At 40.0% G+C, this 20153-nt stretch overlaps 1 protein-coding gene across 2 annotated transcripts in view; it reads right to left on the bottom strand.

Moving 5' to 3' along the window:
• The window catches only part of SHROOM4 (shroom family member 4), a 241808-nt gene that overhangs the window by 101331 nt on the left and 120324 nt on the right, over positions 1-20153 (bottom strand). The window contains exons 1-2 of one of the 2 annotated variants that reach the window (XM_061137904.1): positions 19451-19564; positions 11970-12153 (exon numbers count right to left, since the gene is read on the bottom strand). Coding sequence is in view for 1 of the 2 variants with exons in the window: in XM_061137900.1 (XP_060993883.1) it covers positions 19451-19602 (152 nt within the window). In the remaining variant the exon portion in view is untranslated. Of the gene's footprint in view, positions 1-11969; positions 12154-19450; positions 19603-20153 lie in introns of those variants that run through there. The other variant, XM_061137900.1, reaches the window with a different exon arrangement.

Genomic DNA, 20153 nt, shown 5'->3' with positions numbered 1-20153 from the left:
GGAAAGCATGCTACAAGTGCTAAAGCCTTGGCCAAATCTTGAGTTAGCTAAGCAAACAAGCGAAGGGAGCAGTCATCATGATAGGAAGAAGGAGCAGAATGTGAAAAGACAGAGATATGAGAGATGATGTTATAGTTGGGAAGTTGTGCATAGCATGGGCATTCCATAGAGTGGAAGCTTGTACGGAGATTAAAAGGGTTATGTTCTAAAGGGCCTTGTTCAATCAAATTAAGGACTTTGGATTTTATCTTAAACAAATAGGGAACTTTGAAGTGTTGTGGTGAGTTAGGTTTTCATGACCAGATTCACATTTAAAAAGAAGACTCATTGTACTATGGAGAACAGATGCAATTCAGGGGGCGGGGGGAGAATATGGAAAGACTGACGGTAAAATAAACTAGCTGGGGGACTATTGCAGTGAACACATAAGTAAGGAGAAATGTGATAAATTTTCAGTGGGTAAAAACTGCCAAGACTTGGTCAATTAAATACAGAAGCGAATAGTTGAGAAAAATGAATTCACTGGAAACTGTTTACCCATTGTATATAGAGGTATATAAGAGGAGAAGATTTCATCAGGCATTGGAGGTGGAGGTTGGTAAGTATGATACATACATGTGGAGTTTTTGATAAGTATTGGGGGCATACAAATATCCAGAAAGCAATAGGATACATAAGAGAGAAGTATAGAATAGAATGAGAATGAATTAAAAATCACTCAGATTTTATAGTGTGAGAAAAGTAGAGAACACTGTATAGAATTTTGGAGAATACAATACTTAAGGGGAAAGTGGAGGAATAGAAAAGAGAAAACAAAGAAAAACCAGGGGGAATATAGTGTTACCAGAGACAAAGGAAGAGGAAATTTTGAGAACGAAGCAGTGTTCAGCAGTGTTAGGTACTGAGGAGAGGCTATAATCAGTTGGTGTCCCCCGCCCCCCCCTTCCCCCGCCAAATGTATGTCCACTCAGAACCTTAAAGTGCAACCATATTTGGAAATAGGGCCTTTTCAGATATAACTAGTTAAGATAAGGTTATACAAGATTAAGGTTAGCTGTAAATCCAATAAATGGTATCCTTATAAGAAGGCCATGCAGACACAGACACAAAGGGGAAATGCTATGTACAGAAGGAGGCAGATACTAGAGTGAGGTGTCTAAAAGCCAAGGAATGCCAAGAGTTGCTGGCAACCATCAGAAGCCAGGAAGAAGCAAGGAAGGATTCTTTACTAGAACATTCAGAAAGAGCATGGCCCTGTTAACACCTTGATTTCAGATTTCTGGTCTCCATAATTGTGAAAGAATCTCTGTTATTTTAAGGAACCCAGCTTGTGGTACTTCATTATGGCAGCCCTAGCACACTAATGCAGAGGTGGAGGAAGATAAGAATGGAAGAAACACCATTGCTTTAAATAAGTAACAGGTCGCTGGTAATATCAGCCACAGTCACTAGAGGAATGTAGTGGGGGACAATTAGATTCTTATGAGTTATGCTTGTGAATGAAAGGTGGCAGAGTAGGAATAGTGAGTGTAGACAACTTTTCAAGGTAGTTTAGCATGAAAGAGAAAAGAGTAATATCTAAAGATAAAATAGGTCTGAAAAAGGTTATTTTCAAGAGGGGAAAAACCTGAACTGGTTTGCAGACACAGAGGATGGACCCAAGGCAAAGAGAAGGATAACAGGGAAAAGGAAAAAAGGAAAGTGGGAATTAAAGAAACAAAATTTCTCTAGGAAGTAGAGGGGAACGAGGACCAGAACACAAGAACTGGGTATGCCCAAGTGAAAAGATCCACTTCATGGATTACAGCTTTGTTGTGGCAAAGAGGCTTGTGTAACTCAATCAAACTATGAGCTATGCCATACAGGACCACCCAAGATGGATGGGTCATAGTGAAGACTTCTGACAAAATGTGATCCACTGGAGAAGGAAAAGGTGACCCATTCCAGTATTCTTGCTGCAAGAACTCCATGGACAGTATGAAAGGCAAAAAGATATGGTAGCAGAAAATGAGTCCCCCAAGGTCAGAAGGTGTCCAATATACTACTGGGGAAGAGCTGAGGGCAACTACTAATAGCTCCAGAAAGAATGAATGAAGTGGTTGAGTCAAAGTGGAAACATGCTCAGTTGTGGATGTGTCTGGTGGTGAAAGTAAGGTCCGATGCTATAAAGAACAATATTGCATAGGAACCTGGAATGTTAGGTCCATGAATCAAGGTAAATTAGATGTGGTCAAGCAGGAAATGGCAAGAGTGAACACTGACATCTTAGGACTCAGCTAACTATTAATAAAATGGAAAGGAATGGGCAGATTCAATTCAGATGACTATTATATCTACTACTGTGGGCAAGAATCCCTTAGAAAAAATGGAGTAGCCTTCATAGTCAACACAAGAATCTGAAATGCAGTACTTGGGTGCAACCTCAAAAACAACAGAATGACCTTTGGTCATTGCCAAGGCAAACCATTCAACACCACAGTAATCCAAGTCTATACCCCAACCACTGATGCCAAAGAAGCTGAAATTGAATGGTTCTATGAAGACTTAGAAGACCTTCTAGAAATAACACCAAAAAGGTATCTTTTTCATCACAGAGGACTGGACCACAAAAATAGGAAGTCAAGAGATACCCAGAACTACAAGCAAGTTTGGTCTTGGAGTACAAAATGAAGCAGGGAAAAGGCTAACAGTTTTGTCAAGAGAACATACTGGTATAGAAAATACCTTTTCCAACAACCTAAGAGATGACTCTGCATGTGGAAAATCAGGTAGATTATATTCTTTGCCACCAAAGATGGAGAAGCTCTATACAGTCAGCAAAAACAAGCTGACTGTGGCTCAGATCATGAGCTCCTTATTGCAAAATTAAGGTTTAAATTGAAGAAAGTAGGGAAAACCATTAGCCAATTAAGGTATGACCTAAATCAAACCCCTTATGAATATACAGTGGAGGTGACAAATAGATACAAGGGATTAGATCTGGTAGATAAGAGTGCGGGAAGAACTATGGACAAAGGTTCACAACATTGTACAGGAGGCAGTGACTAAAACTATCCCAAAGAAAAGGAAATGCAAGAAGGCAAAGTGGTTGTATGAGAAGGCTTTACAAATATCTGAGGAAAGAAGAGAAGCAAAAGGCAAAGGAGAAAGGGAAAGATGTACCCAACTGAATGCAGAGTTCCAGAGAATAGTAAGGAAAGATAAGAAGGTCTTCTTAAATGAAAAATGTAAAGAAATAGAGGAAAACAATAGAATGGGGAAAACTAGAGATCTCTTCAAGAAAATTGGAGATATCAAGGGAATATTTCATGTGAGGATGAGCATAATAAAGGACAAAAACGGCAAGGACCTAACAAAAGAAGAGACAAAGAAGAGGTGGCCAGAATACTCAGAGGAACTATACAAAAAAAGGTCTTAATGACCTGGATAACCACAATGGTGTGGTCAGTCACCTAGAGCCAGACATCCTAGAATGTGAAGTCAGGTGGGCCTTAGCAAGCATTACTATGAATAAAGCTAGTGAAAGTGATGTAATTATAGCTGAGCTATTTAAAGTACTAAAATATGATGCTGTTGAAGAGCTGCACTCAATATGTCAGCAAATTTGGAAAACTCAGCAGTGGAAACAGGACTGGAAAAGGTCAGTTTTCATTCTAATCCCAAAGAAGGGAAATGCCAAAGAATGTACAATCACCATATAATTGTGTTCATTTCACGTACTAGTAAGGTTATACTCAAAATATTTCAAGCTAGGCTTCAGCAGTACATGAACTGAGAACTGCCAGATGTACAAGCTGGGTTTCAAAGAGGCACAGAAACCAGAGATCAAACTGCCAACATTCATTACATCACAAATAAAGCAAGGGAATTCCAGAAAAACATCTACTTCTGCTTCATTGACCACACTAAAGCCTTTGACTGTGTGGATCACAACAAATTGTGGAAAATTCATAGAGACCAGACCACTTTACCTGTATTGTGAGAAACCTATACACAGGTCAAGAAGCAACAGTTAGAACCAGACATGGAATGGCTGGTTAAAAAGTGGGAAAGGAGTACAACAAGGCTGTATATTGTCACCCTGCTTATTTAACTTATATGCAGAGTACATCATGCAAAGTGCTCACATGAATCACAAGCTGGAATCAAGATTTCTTGGAGAAATATCAACAACTTCAGATATGCAAATGATATCACTCTAATGGCAAAAAGTGAAGAGGAACTAAAGATCTTCTTGATGAGGCTGAAAGAGGAGAGTGAAAAAGCTGGCTTAAAAGTCAATATTAAAAAACAACAACAACAAAACTAAAATCATGGCATCTGGTCCCATCACTTCATGGCAACTAGAAGCGGAAAAAGTGGAAACAGTGAGAGATTTTATTTTCTTGGGCTCCAAACTCACTGTGGACAGTGACTGCTACCATGAAGTGAAAAGACGCTTGCTCCTTGGAAGGAAAGCTATGACAAACTTAGACATCATTTTAAAAAGCAGAGACATCACTTTGCCAAAAAAAGTTGGCATAGTAAAACTATGGTTTTTCCAGTAGGCATGTATGGATGTGAAATTTGGACCATAAAGAAGGCTGAGTGCCAAAGAATTGATTCTTTTGAATTATGGTGCTGGAGAAGACTCTTGAGAGTCCCTTGGACTACAAGGATATCAAACCAGTCAATCCTAAAGAAAATCAACCCTGAATATTCACTGGAAGGACTACTGCTGAAGCTCCAATGTTTGGCCACCTGATGTGGAGAGGCAACTCGTTGGCAAAGTCCCTGATGCTGGGAAAGATTTAAGACAAAAGAAGAAGGGGGCAGCAGAGGAGGAGATGTTGGATAGCATCACTGACTCACTGGACATGAATTTGAGCAAACTCCAGGAGATAGTGGAGGACAGAGGAGCCTGGCCTGCTGCAGTCCATGGGGTCACAAAGAGTTGGACACAACTCAGCAACTGAACAACAACAAAGTAAGAAGATAAACTTTTAAAAAGGTATATCCCTTGGATTTCAGGGAGATAAGGATAGGAAAAAAAGGAGTCATTTAGTGCCATTTATACAAGGTCTTCAACACTAGAATGAAGTGGCTGGACTTAATTTTGGAGGTGATTGAGGCTTTTTTTTTTTTGAGAAAGGGAATGACATGACCCAGGCTAAACACAATGGAGATCTCATAACTCATGAGGCTTACCCAGAGCACAATTACTGCTGATTGAAATGATTACAGAGATGTGCTTTAGGGATATTCATTTGGCAGAACTGCAGAAAATTGGTTGGAGTGCATCCAGACAAGAGGTAATGAGTATCTGGCAGTAGCAGGAAGAAGGCAAAGGAGATAGATGAGTTGGATATTAGAAACACTGCAGCAGAAGCTCAGAAAAGACTTGATGACAATTAGGGACAAAAGAGGGAGTGAAGAGAATTCTACAGTTGTGAGCCTGACTTCCAGGGGTGGGAAATATGCCATGGTATGAAACAGAGACATTAGGCAGGGAAGTTGGGTACAGGGTAATACACACTTTGGAATAGAAATCTGCAGCTCAAAAATAAGGTAAAACTGGGCAGAGGGATCTGGCAGACTCCTGAATCTAAGAGAGAGGTGAAACATTTGGATGTAGATCAATTCATAAAAGAGTTAGCAGAGGGAAAAGATAAGGTAAAGGATAGGATCATGAATGTACTTTGGGTGCAGAAAGAGTATGTTTCCCTCAAGTGCAGGAAGGCTTCCTAGAGGAGATAGCAAATGTGAGACATCTCAGAAATGGTAAAAAGAATGCTTGACTGGTAAGCAGAAGTTGCTGGTTCAGTGCTACCTCTGTCACTTCCAAGCCATGTGAACTTAAGAGTCTTTTCCTGTGCTAGGCATCAGTTTTTTTTCACCTATAAAATGAGGTCACTGAATATCATGATTAGAGAGACCCCTTTTAGCTCGGATAGTACATTTTCTTTTGATCACAGCTTGACTTCAATGTATGGCCAGGCTTTGGTTCAGCAGGGAGGGGTGAAAAACTTTCTAGGTCAAGGAACAGCATAGAAAAGGCAAAGAGGCAAACTTAAGGAATGAGAAATAAACCAATTTGGAACTAGTTGTTTTTCACAACTTGTGCTATCCAACTTAATGATGATTTGACAATTATGATTGATAATAATACATTGACTATGCTGTCAAAAGTGCTAGTTATTAAAAGGAAATATGTGTAATGAAGTTTTAACCAGTATTGTACTCCCTGCTAAAATCAGTACTGAAGGATAAGCACTGTCTTCCTTTTATTTACTCAGGAAAAAGAAAAGAACAGTCATCAAATGCCTAGTTTATTTCAGGTACCTTAATATATTTGACTAAAATGCAATTTCTGTGAGGGCAAAATTTTCTCTTTAAGTCTGCTGTATTAACTGCTATATGACCAATACCTAGAGTGATGCCTAGCACATAGTTGGCACTCAATAAATATTATTTGAATGACTTGGGGAAAATATACATATAATCTCATTTAATCCTTAAAACAATCTTACAAAAAAGAGGCATTAGTGTTCTCATTATACAGGAGGGAAAAGAATGGCTAAAACAAGTTACGTAAATTTGTTCAATGTCATGCCAGGGTCAAATAGAATAGACTATAAGCTCCATATGGGCAGGGAATGTGTCTGTTTTCTTCTTTATGCTGTCCCCAGCAGTTAGCCCAGTATCTAGATTACAGAAGCATTCAATAAATATATTTTTTATTGAAGTATTTACAATGTTGTGTTAGTTTCTGGTATAGAGCAAAGTGGTTCAGTTACATATACACACACACACAAATGCACACACACACACATATATATACATACATATATATACATATATATTTTTTCAGATTCTTTTCTAAGTTATTATAAGATATTGAATATAGGTCCCTGTGCTATATAGTAGGTCCTTGTTGTTTGTTTTATATATAGTACTGTATATATCTTTTGAATAAGAGGAAGCAAGCAAGCAGATACATACAAATGCTGATCATTTTGCCTTATACAAGCCACATCATCACCAAAACTCAAAAGAATAATTGAATCTCAAGAATTCATCAATTGGCCTAACATTGTTCGCTTAAACATTCTGTGGTTTTTTAATTCAGTCTCACTTGTACACACTAATGGTTTTCTTTCAGTCCTTTTAAACTTTAGATAGAATCTCAAGGTCTTCTTTTTAGAGAATGCTTTATACCAAGAGTCAGCAAACTTTTTTTGTGAAGAGCTAGCTAGTAAATATTTTAAATTTTGAGGGCCATATGTTCTCCAAAGGAAATACTCAGCTTTGCCATTGTGGTTTAAATGCAACATGTAGATCAGTGAACATGACTGTGTTCCAATAAAACTTTATAAAAACAGGTGGCAGACCAGATTTTGCCACAGACTATAGTTTACTAATCCCTGCTCTATGAAAGTACTTTCATAGAGTACTTATGCCATCTCTTGCCTTTCTAGGACTTCTCTAACACTGCATCAACTGTGAGGCTTCTCCTATCCCTGATATATTAATACATGACAAGACTAACACAGTTTTAATGAGTTTTAACAGTTTAATCCCTTACATTTATTTTTTTAATGTAATTTTTATTTTTTTAACACCAAAAACATTTTGTATTGAAGGTTTCTCTGGTGGCTCAGATGGTAAAGAATCTGTCTAGGAAATCCCATGGACAGAGGAACCTGGTGGACTATACAGTCCATGGGGTCATAAAGAGTCGGACACGACTGAGCAACTAACACTTTCACATAGCCAATTAACAATGTTGTGATAGTTTCAGATGAACAGTGAAGGGATATATTCCCTTCCATTTACTTGTAAATGGCAGAGGTATGATCACAACAGAGAAAGATCAACTAGGGAGGTTGGCAGGTGGCATAAAGCCCCCAAATATGATAGGTCATTTTACTAACCATGTTGGTGTAAGATCTGAACATCAGGTTTGCAGGAAAAAAAAAAAAAAAACTAGAATTTTTTTTCTGATCAATGTACCTAGAGTTGATCAGTTAAAAACAAGCTCCAAATAACCATACTCATAAGGGACTGAACACAATCTCATATGTCAATTTAGGTGACCATGAAAACTATCAAGTGGACCAGTTACATACATTCTCTACTCCCCTACATCAGGATGTCTAAAAAAAATTCTTAGTCTTTCTTATGTACCATAAAGTATATCAGGTGCTGGGAACACAACAATGAATATGGAGCAGCTCCTCCTCTCATGGTTCTTCTAGTCTAGGGATCAACACATATTTTTCTATAAAGAGCGAAATAATAAATATATGTTAGGCTTTTCAGGTTGTAGAGTTTCTATCACAACTACTGAGCTGTGCTATCATAGTATAAAAGCAGTTATAGACAATATGTAAATGAATAGGCAAGGTTCTGGTCCAATAAAGTTTTATTTATGGACAAAGAAATATGAGTTTCATATGATTTTCACATGTTATGAAAGCCTTTTTGTCTTTTGTTTCTTTTCCCCAACCATTTAAAAATACATCTTAAAAAACACTCTTAGTAACAGGCTATTCCATAACAGGCGGTGGGCTGGATTTACCCCTGGGCTGTAGTTTGCCAACTCCTGCTCTGGTCTAATTGAGAAGATAAATGTAGAAACAGATCACTTCAATACAATGTGATAAAAGCTACTAGAGTTCTATGGGAGCCAGAGAAAGTCTACCTAACAACCGAAGGCTAAAGAAAGTACCCTAGATATGTCTCCAGAGATAAATCTAAAAGGTTAATATGAAGGCATTAACTAAGGAATGAAAGGGGAAAGTATGCTCCAAGCAGAAATCAGAGAAAGATCAGAGTCACAGAGATGACAAATAGCATCAAATTCTTGGGGAATGGTATTACTCTAACACAAAAGACAAGTGTCAGATGAAGTTGCAGGTATGGGTAGGGAAGAAGATATACAATGTCTTGTTTACCATGCCTCTGGGTCACCTACAAGTTTCCAGTAGGAAACTGAACCTGTATTTTAGATTTATTTCTGTGGCAACACTTTGGCAGACAAATCTGGGGAAGCCAAGAAGGTATGGAAATAGTCCAGTGGAGAGAAGATGAGGGCAAAAGTGGGGGAAATGGAGAAAGGATGATAAATTCTAGAAGTGTCTAAGAACAAGAAGCCAAAAATGACTCAGGTTTCTCACTTGGATGGCTAGGTAGATGAAAGTACCACCAACCACTATTGGAATGGAAGAGGATCTTATAAGCTAAAAATAAATTCAGATTCATACACATTGCCTTTCAATTTTCTGTTGGGTTTTTCTGTAGAAATTTTTACCAGAATGCCATGCATCTGAACTTTGAGGAGAGATCAGAACTAGAGATATAGTTGTGAGCAAAGAGGTGGTAATTTAAATCATGAATGAATGCAGTTGCTCATATTAAATGAGTAGAGAAGTAGAGTCATAATGGTGATCAAGAGGAGACTGATAGAATAGGAGAAAATGATATTTGAGGCCTTGATGATATTGAAGAGCAGCAGTAAAGAGAATGGGGTATGTGAAAGCTAGGAGGAGATAAGGTTGTTTTCAGAGAGCTGAATTTAGTCTTTCTCAACTGATTCTGAGAATTAAGACTTAAGGCCTCAAGACAGTGGTTCAGTAGGTCTATGGTAGTGCCCAATAATTTGCATTTTTAAAAAGTTACTAAGTGATGTTCACCAGTAAGAACCACAGCCTTGAAGAATCCACTGTATGCAATGAATTAAAATTTCTCTTATGCACCGAGCACTCTCCTAGTCATGTGCCATCCTTGGGAAAATTGAGATAAAGTCACTCAACTTATCTTTCCTCTGTGATTCAGATAAGAAATTTCACTGGAGAAAGACTAGAAGGTGTCAGGGTTCAATGAATGAGTCACAAGACTCAAGCCTAGGTTAGACATTTAATAAATATTTGTTGACTGAAAGGTTGGCACAGTCCGTGGTACAGTTGGGGGACTGAGCTGCTGGTATAGAAGAGTTTATCTCTGAAGTTAAGATCAAGGACCCATAAGACTAAAGTTTGTGATTCTCTACAAGAACAATGAAATATTTCAGTATGACAGCAGAAACTGGGGACACATGTACACCCATGGCTGATTCACATTAATGTATGGCAAAAACCACTACAATACTGTACAGTAATTCACCTCCAAATAAAATAAATTAATTAATTAATCAGTAATCAGTTCCCTAAGTGTTCTCCACAGCCCAGAACACACAAAGAAGTTCACAAGAGTTGGGTAGGGAAGAGAAGGGGGAAGGAGGAGACAGAGGTGACCTGGGCAAGAAAAAGGAGAGTCAAAAGGGGGAGAGACTAATCAGTCCAGTAATCATACTCCTAAGTAAAAATGAGTACTGAAGACTGAATTCTTAAAGGTACAAAATTGATAACAAATACCAAAATGCAAAGGTTAAAAATCCAGAGTAGAGGTTAGCCTCTCAAAAATATACTATCAAAGCAAAATTACAAAAATTATACAACATATATATATGAAGTTTGCTTTAAAAATAGGATTTTTTGCAATGTAATAATAGGTTATAAAATGAAAATTAAAGGATTAATAGAGGACTTAAAAGTAAAAAAAATTAATTTAAAAAGTGATAATAGTAAAAATATATCTAGGAATTTCTCTGGAGCTGTTGAGGGCAGTGTGGGGTCAGTTCAGTATCAGATAGTTCCTTGTTCCATCTTACACTTCTCAAGATCTATAGGCCCCTTCCAATGTAGTTGGTGCTAACTACAGGGTTTTAATCTGTTGAACCTGTTACTTCCAAAGTGGCTCCCTCTGTTTATTTTGGCTTCTTCTGTTTGCTGGTCTCTTCAGTGTCTAATTTCCGCCCTGACACAAGGGGGCGATGGTGGTCACTTATTTAGGCTCACTTGTTCAGTCGTGCTGTGGGGAGGGAGGAACACTGCAAACCAGTATCACTGGCGTGTGTGGGGAGTGCCCGCAGTGTCTCAGCTGCACTGGGTTTGCCCCGCTCACGGCATGTGTGCTTTCCTAGACTACACTGCTCAGTCTCCAGGTTGCTCTGCCGGGGAACTGTCTGAGGCGGGCCCTGAGTTGCATGCACTTCCCAGGTCTAAGCCGCTCAGGTTCAGGTCCTCAGGTACTCCACAGAGGCGCAGACTCGGTTGGGTCTGCGTTTTGTGCCCTTCCCAGGTCCGAGCAGCTCAGGTGACCAGGTGCTTGGCTAGCGCACTCTCCTCCAGGTGGGGAGTGCGTCTTATCGCCTCCCCCATCCCAGCCGCTCAGTTTTCTGGGTGCGCAGTGGGTGTGCCTTCTTAGGTGTGCTGTGTGTCTCTTCTGGGGGGCTGATCTCTGGCTGCGACCCTCCCGGCAGATGTCAACTGTCCAGAATCCCAGGTCTTGGTTAGTAACTGGGAGCCTGATTGCAGTTTGGTAGAGGATGCCATCTCTGGGGCCGAGATTGCCCCTTTCCAGCTCTAACTGCCCCCCGCCTGCCTCCCTGCCTCTGGTGGGGGATGGGCTGGTCCGCAGCCAGCTAGCTCTCTGCTGGTATTTGCTCAGTCCTTTGTTCTGAGAGTGGGCCAGCAGTGCCTTAGGTTAGGGCTTTTTGCGGGATAGTTCTCTCTCTCTCTCTCTTTATTCTCTCTCTCTCTGGCTGTCCCACAGTTTGGGTTTCTATCTCATGTTAGTTCCCTCAGATTGCCCTCAGGGTATTCAGGCCCCATCTTTACCCTAAGCAATGCAGCCTGCGCCCCCCTGTCCAGCCCCCACTTGCTGGGAGTTACCATTAGGCACGTAATCTGTGGGTTTTATTTATTTACTTCTTTATTTTTTCCTAATGGTTATGTTGCCCTCTGAGACTCCAAAACTCCCCACAGACCCACCGGTGAGAGGGTTTCCTGGTGTTTGGAAACTTCTCCTCTTTTAAGACTCCATTCCTGGGATGGGTCTCCATCCCTAACTCTTTTGCCTCTCTTTTTGTCTTTTATATTTAGTCCTACCTCCTTTCGAAGAGAATGGGCTGCCTTTCTGGGTGCCTGATGTCCTCTGCCAGCTTTCAGAAGTTGTTTTGTGGAATTTGCTCAGCGTTCAAATGTTCTTTCGATGAATTTGTGGGGGAGAAAGTGGTCTCCCCGTCCTATTCCTCTGCCATCTCAGGACCGCCTCCAAGACTTCTGTTTAAATCTGTTTTCAAGTTTATAAAAGTTTTACAGTATCATCAGAGAACAGAGAAAGTGTGATTTCTACTTGTGAGAATTTGCAAAGGTTTTCTTTGTGGCATATCATATGATCATTTTTAAATGTTATCAGAATATTTGAAAACACTTCATAAAATATAATTTTTGACATTAATTTGGCCTTATGAATTATGGTTTTAAAGTCCTTGAAATATATATTTTAGGTCTACTTTATCTGTTACAGCTAAATTATGTTAAAGTCTCCAATATAGACATTTTTATAATTTTTCTTCTTGTTTTGTGGGTTATTTTCTTCACATATTTAGGTACTTCTTTTTTTTCAAAAAAAATGGTTCACGAATACAGATCCTTAACAAAGCTTGTATTTTCTATCAATGTAAAATGAATCTCTTGGGACAATTATGATTACGTAGTTATTGGTCTTGTTTTTTCCCTAAATATATAAGTGACATGATTAGATGTCTATTTGGAGAATGGAATGATTGGAAGGAGGTGAAACTATAAGATGAGAAGCCAGTGAGAAGACTATTGCAATGGTCCAGGTAAGAAATGGGACTTCTGTGGGAGCTCAGCTGGTAAAGAATCTGCCTGCAATGCAGGAGACCTGTGTCTGATCCCTGGGTTGGGAAGATCCCCTGGAGAAGGGCATCGCAACCCACTCCAGTATTCTTGCCTGGAGAATCCCCATGGACAGAGGAGCCTGGCAGGCTATAGTCCATGGGGTCACAAAGAGTTGGACATGACTGAGTGACTAAGCCAGCACAGATAATAAATAATGAACAGCTGGATTAAAATAACTACAGAGAGAACTACAGAACTACTTGCTTCCAGCAAGTAGAATACTCAAGACTTGGTATAACTTGAATTGAAGTGGGTTGAGGCAAGAGAGGAGCACTGAGGGCAACACTTAGATTTCTGACTTAGTTAACCATTATCTAAAAAGCAATATAGGAGGAAGAGCTGGGCTGGGTTTTCAGAATAAGCCATTTACTAAAGTTCCTCCTTTATATTCATCCCCAAAATTCAAGTCTGGACCTAAAGCTCAGTGTTGAATCTTTGTCAGTTGATTGTTTTACTCAAGCAAAGACTTTCCACCTTAGTATAAAATACTAGGCTAAATATTAAATTTCAAGGAGATCATATTTCATTTACGTGCCAAGAGCTTTTTCATAAATTAGAAGAATAACTTCAACTAAAGGAAAAGAAGGAATAAATGTCCTATACCATCCCCAGGGTAAAACATAGGTGAAAGTGAAGTTTTCCACAAGAGGGCAGTATCACATAATAAATTATGTCACTGAATGCTTCTTCCAACAGGGGTTGAAAGGAGGAGACTGAAAGGATAGAAAATGTAGGCTTAGGGAGCCATAGGACCTGCCACACCATGAAAACCAAAGGGTCCCACCATTTCCAAGGTCATAATTATAGCCACTCCTAAATGATAGGGAGGCCTGGCATGTTGCGGTTCATGGGGTCACAAAGAGTCAGACACGATTGAGAGACTGAACTGAAGTGACTAGCAGTGGCAGATGTCACCACAGCAGGGAGAATGAGGACATAAAACTCATCAATGGAGGATAAGTGATTGACACACCTGAAAACTCTCATTCTTATGACTGGATCAGAAGCTACTGCAGATCATATCCACACTCCTTCTAAGGGTTGATAGCTCTGTATAACCAGTATTTCATAAGGGTCTTTATTTCCCATCAGATCTTTTTATTCCTAATGGTTTCCCAGCAAATCTTGTCTCTGAAGGTGAGGTTGCAAAGCACAATACAGTTTGTTGCTCTCTTTATTTCATAATGGTGGCTGGTTACTCCAATTATGCTTTCTTTATACCCCAGGGGAAAGGAGTGGGACTGAAGTTCAGAGAACGCATGATGATAAAGGCACTTTACATAAATTGCTTCATTTAATCATCACAATAATGCTATTACATAGGAACTAATATTTCCCATGTGACAGAACTAGGAAACAGCATACATGTGTCTGTCTGACTCCAAAGTGACAGAGAGGCAAGCAGAGATTGGAACTAATTGAGAGAGTAGCATTGAAAGATATACATTCAGTTCAGTTCAGTTCAGTCGCTCAGTCATGTCCGACTCTTTGCGACCCCATGAATCGCAGCATGCCAGGCCTCCCTGTCCATCACAAACTCCCGGAGTTTACTCAAACTCATGCCCATCGAGTTGGTGATGCCACCCAGCCATCTCATTCTCTGCTGTCGCCTTCTCCTGCTGCCCCCAATCCCTCCCAGCATCAGGGTCTTTTCCAATGAGTCAACTCTTCGCACGAGGTGGCCAAAGGATTGGAGTTTCAGCTTCAGCATCAGTCCTTCCAATGAACACCCAGGACTGATCTCCTTCAGGATGGACTAGTTGGATCTCTTTGCAGTCCAAGGGACCCTCAAGAGTCTTCTCCAACACCACAGTTCAAAAGCATCAATTTTTCGGCGCTCAGCTTTCTTCAAAGTCCAACTCTCACATCCATACATGACCACTGGAAAGACCATAGCCTTGACCAGACGGACCTTTGTTGGCAAAGTAATGTCTCTGCTTTTTAACATGCTTCTAGGTTGGTCATAACTTTCCTTCCAAGGAGTAAGCGTCTTTTAATGTCATGGCTGCAGTCACCATCTGCAGTGATTTTGGAGCCCCTCCCCCAAAAAAAATAATAAAGTCTGACACTGTTTCCACTGTTTCCCCATCTATTTCCCATGAAGTGATGGGACCAGATGCCATGATCTTAGTTTTCTGAATGTTGAGCTTTAAGCCAACTTTTTCACTCTCCTCTTTCACTTTCCTCAAGAGGCTCTTTAGTTCTTCTTCGCTTTCTGCCATAAGAGTGGTGTCATCTGCATATCTGAGGTTATTGATATTTTCTCCCGGCAATCTTGATTCTAGCTTGTGCTTCTTCCAGCCCAGCATTTCTCATGATGTACTCTGCATATAAGTTAAATAAGCAGGGTGACAATATACAGCCTTGACATACTCCTTTTCCTATTTGGAACCAGTTTGTTGTTCCATGTCCAGTTCTAACTGTTGCTTCCTGACCTGCATACAGGTTTCTCAAGAGGCAGGTCAGGTGGTCTGGTATTCCCATCTCTTGAAGAATTTTCCACAGTTTATTGTGATCCACACAGTCGAAGGCTTTGGCATAGTCAATAAAGCAGAAATAGATGTTTTTCTGGAACTCTCTTGCTTTTTCGATGATCTGGCAGATTTTGACAATTTGATCTCTGGTTCCTCTGCCTTTTCTAAAACCAGCTTGAACATCGGGAAGTTCTCGGTTCACGTATTGCTGAAGCCTGGCTTGGAGAATTTTGAGCATTACTTTACTAGCGTGTGAGATGAGTGCAATTGTGTGGTAGATTGAGCATTCTTTGGGATTGCCTTTCTTAGGAATTGGGATGAAAACAGACCTTTTCCAGTCCTGTGGCCACTGCTGAGTTTTCCAAATTTGCTGGCATATTGAGTGCAGCACTTTCACAGCATCATCTTTCAGGATTTGAAATAGCTCAACTGGAATTCCATCATCTCCACTAGCTTTGTTCGTAGTGATGCTTTCTAAGGCCCACTTGACTTCACATTCCAGGATGTCTGGCTCTAGGTGAGTGATCACACCATTGTGTTTATCTGGGTCATGAAGATCTTTCTTGTACAGTTCTTCTGTGTATTCTTGGCCACCTCTTAATATCTTCTGCTTCTGTTAGGTCCACAGCATTTCTGTCCTTTATTGAGCCCATTTTTGTATGAAATGTTCCCTTGGTATCTCTAACTTTCTTGAAGAGACTCTAGTCTTTCCCATGCTGTTGTTTTCCTCTATTTCTTTGCATTGATCACTGAGGAAGGCTTTCTTATCTCTCCTGGCTATTCTTTGGAACTCTGCATTCAAATGGGAATATCTTTCCTTTTCTCCTTTGCTTTTTGCTTCTCTTTCTTTTCACAGCTATTTGTAAGCCCTCCTCAGACAATCATTTTGCCTTTTTGCATTTCTTTTCCATGAGGATGGTCGTGATCCCTGTCTCCTGTACAATGTCACAAACCTCCGTCCATAGTTCATCAGGCTCTCTGTCTATCAGATCTAGTCCCTTAAAACTATTCCTCACTTTCACTGTATAGTCATAAGGGATTTGATTTAGGTCATACCTGAATAGTATAGTGGTTATCCCTAATTTCTTCAGTTTAAGTCTGAATTTGGCAATAAGGAGTTCATGATCTGAGCCACAGTCAGCTCCCAGTCTTGTTTTTGTTAACTGTATAGAGCTTCTCCATCTTTGGCTGCAAAGAATATAATCAATCTGATTTCAGTGTTGGCCATCTGGTGATGTCCATGTGTAGAGTCTTCTCTTGTATTGTTGGAAGAGGGTGTTTCCTGTGACCAGTGCATTCTCTTGGCAAAACTCTATTAGCCTCTGCCCTGCTTCATTCTGTACTCCAAGGCCAAATTTGCCTGTTACTCCAGGTGTTTCTTGACTTCCTACTTTAGCATTCTAGTCCTCTATAATGAAAAGGACATCTTTTTTGGGCGTTAGTTCTAAAAGGTCTTGTAGGTCTTCATAGAACCATTCAACTTCAGCTTCTTCAGCGTTACTGGTTGGGGCACAGGCTTTGGATTAACCTGATATTGAATGGTTTGTCTTGGAAACGAACAGAAATCATTCTGTCGTTTTTGAGATTGCATCCAAGTACTGCATTTCGGACTCTTTTGTTGACTATGATGGCTACTCCATTTCTTCTAAGGGATTCCTGCCCACAGTAGTAGATATAATGGTCATCTGAGTTAAATTCACCCATTCCAGTCCATTTTAGTTTGCATAGGTCAAATAGATAATCAGTGGGAATTTGCTATATGATGCATACAGCTCAAATTTGATGCTCTGTGACAAACTAGAGGGCTGGGATAGGGTGGGGAGAGGTTCAAGAGGGAGGAAACATATGTATACCTATAGCTGATTCATGTTGTTGTATGGCAGAAACCAACACAATATTGTAAAGCAATTATCCTCTAATTAGAAATAAATTTTAAAAAAACTTTCAAATTCACCAAGCTGCTTCTTCAAGAAGCCTTATTTAAAACCTAAATCATGACCTATCCAAGACAGTCAGTGACAGTGTGTCTAATGTATAAGACATTATTTTACATGTCACTTCTTACCTAGGTACATGGACATGCATATATGCTAAGTTGCTTTAGCAACTTTTGTCCAGCTCTTTGCGAACTCATGGACTGTAGCCCATCAGATTCCTCTGTCCATGAAATTCCAGGCAAGAACACTGGAGTGGGTTGCCATGCTCTCTTCCAGGGGATCTTCCCAAACCAGGGATCGAACCTGCATCTCTTATGTCTCCTGCACTGGCCAGCAGGTTTTTACCACTAGTGCCACCAGGTACATGGGCAGGCATGGCTTAATCTTAAGGACCAGCAGGTTTTAATAATATAATAAATCAGTGGGATCCTATATATTTTCATCCTTACTAACTGAGATCATTTGGACATAGAGCAGGAGAAAAATGGAGGAAATAAAAAAATGGCTTGGTTTACTAAGGGTATGGTGGTCCCAGTCACTGAGATCAGGAGCTTATGAGAAGAAGATGATGTATTAGGTTTTGAGCATGTTTTGTGCGAAATGCTTCTGAGAAATCTAAGTATAAATGTCCAGTAGGAAGTTGGCCACAGGGGTCTAGGGCATAAGAGATATAGTCATCAACATACAGTTGATAGTTGAAACTTGGGGATCAGGTGAGATTTTTCCATGGTATATTAATGAAAATAGAAAGGGTAGAACTAGGGGAAACACTGGCATTTAAAAGGAATGGGCAGAGGAAGGGCAAGTGGCAGAGGAACCTCATTTAGAAAATGAACAGAGAGGTAGAAAAAGAAAAGCAATAGAATATCTTGAAAGCAAGAAAGGAAAGTTTCACAAAGAAGGGAATAATCCAGAGCAACAATGTCACATGCCATATGTAATTCATATATAATGAAGACTGGAAATAACCCACTGACTTTGACAACTAGGAGGTTTCATATATACATACATGTGTATGTATATATGTATGTATGTATATATATATACACACACACACACATACATGTGTGTGTGTGTGTGCATGTGTGTGTATATAATGAGAGAGAGAGAAAGAGAGAAGTTTCAGTGGACTTCTGGGGGTCAAATTCAGACTGCAGTGGGTGGAAAGCTAAATGATAAGTAAGAGAAAACAGTGAGTATACACTCTCCTTATGGATATGAATTAAAATAAGAGACTGGATATGAACTAATAAAAATAAATGAAAAAAAAAGAAGATGGGGCAGAAGCCAGAGGGGGAAGTATGACTGCAGGAAGACACTTAAATTTTTTTTCTAATAAAAATAATTAAGATGGAAAAGCTTAGGGATGTGTATAAGATAAAGGAAACAAACTAACAGAAGGGGAGAAGTATGAACTCCAGTAGTACAAAACAAATATACAGCAGCAAAATGAAAGGGAGACAAATGGAAACCTCACCAATAGGCAGATGCTTTGACAACAATAGAATGACTGTCTTTATTTTCCTCCTCTTTATGCCACTCTACTTACCTGGAAAGCTTTTCCCCTCCTGATGGTTTCTTATCAAATTCTAGCCATCTTTTAGCTAAGATTCCACCTTCTCAATGAAATCTTACTCTAATCATCTCTTCTGAAGTGCCTTTTCTTTCTCTTGAACTCTGACAGCAATTTCGGTCAACAATTCATTTGACAATCACCCTTACCCTGTGGAATCTCCTTTATGGCTTTCTTAAAAAATGTATTGCTAATTAATTTGTCATACTTGTGTCTTTTCTACCCTGTTAGACTGCACACTCCTCAAGAGCAGGCTTCTTATCTTAGAGTTTGCAACAGCCTCCAGAGGGCCTACCATGCTGGGAATAGGGTCTCTTTAAGTATATGTGTTTCAGCAGTGGCAGCCTCGTGTGAAGGAGTAGATGGGAAAACAGTAGGTTAGATAGGCCCTTGGCGTGTAATGAACCATTTAGTTCTCTCAAAGGCAAATAAGGATTCTAAGTCCTACAGAGGTAAAATAAATTTATCCAAGATAACATGGGTAGCATGTGACAGTACTAGGATTTGAACCAAAGGCCCTTTCTCTTATGCCATTCTGCTTCAGTTGTCTGCAAAATTCCGTTCATGTGAAACACCTCTTTCCTTGATATTGATAGAGACATACCTCTATTGAGGTTATTATCAACCAAGAGGTTTCAGTGGTCCCTGCACCTTACAGCAAATCTCCCTGTACCTTACCTCCTGACAATCAGCTTGAGGGTCCGGAAGGAGCCTTTGATGAGGATGAGAGCCTCTTGGCGGGAGCCATACAATGGAGTGCCATTGATATTCACCAGCTCATCACCAGTCCTCATCTTCTGGGACAAGGCTGCCTTGCCTCCATCTTCAATCTGTATTGTAGAGAACAAAACAGAAAGCAGGTGGTGAGGTGACTCCTTCCCCAAAATTCTACTTCCTGGCGCCTCCTAACCTCTGAGCCACATGAAGTCCTGGGGGATGACACCAAGATGCTCAAAAGAACAGCTAAGAAGCTGGTCACAGGCCATTATTTACTGAAAGCAAAGCCCGGGCATGCCCTCAAGAGAGAAGGCATCACAGATATAATGCAATCTCTGCCCTGGAGGAATCCACAGTCCATTTGGGGAGACAAGTGCTTCTAAATAACAAAATAATATTTTAAGAAACCTCAGTGTGTGAGCATAGGATAGCAATCCATGAACACTAAATTAGGGCCAGAAGAATAAGGCTCAAAATGACTTTTGTCAAGATTTTTTCTCTGAGTAGGCTCTGAAGTCTGACAAACTTGAGCATGAGTCTTGGCTCTAGTATTTCCTAGCTGTGTGACCCCAAGGAAGTTACCTAACATCTCCATGTCTCAATGGCCCCAAATGAGAAATACAGAAAATAAGCGTCTCTACCTCACAGGGCCATTAATTTATGA

Source organism: Dama dama, chromosome X (genome assembly GCF_033118175.1).
Source record: "Dama dama isolate Ldn47 chromosome X, ASM3311817v1, whole genome shotgun sequence".
Lineage (NCBI taxonomy): Eukaryota > Metazoa > Chordata > Mammalia > Artiodactyla > Cervidae > Dama > Dama dama.
This window is presented reverse-complemented; position numbering and strand designations above follow the sequence as displayed.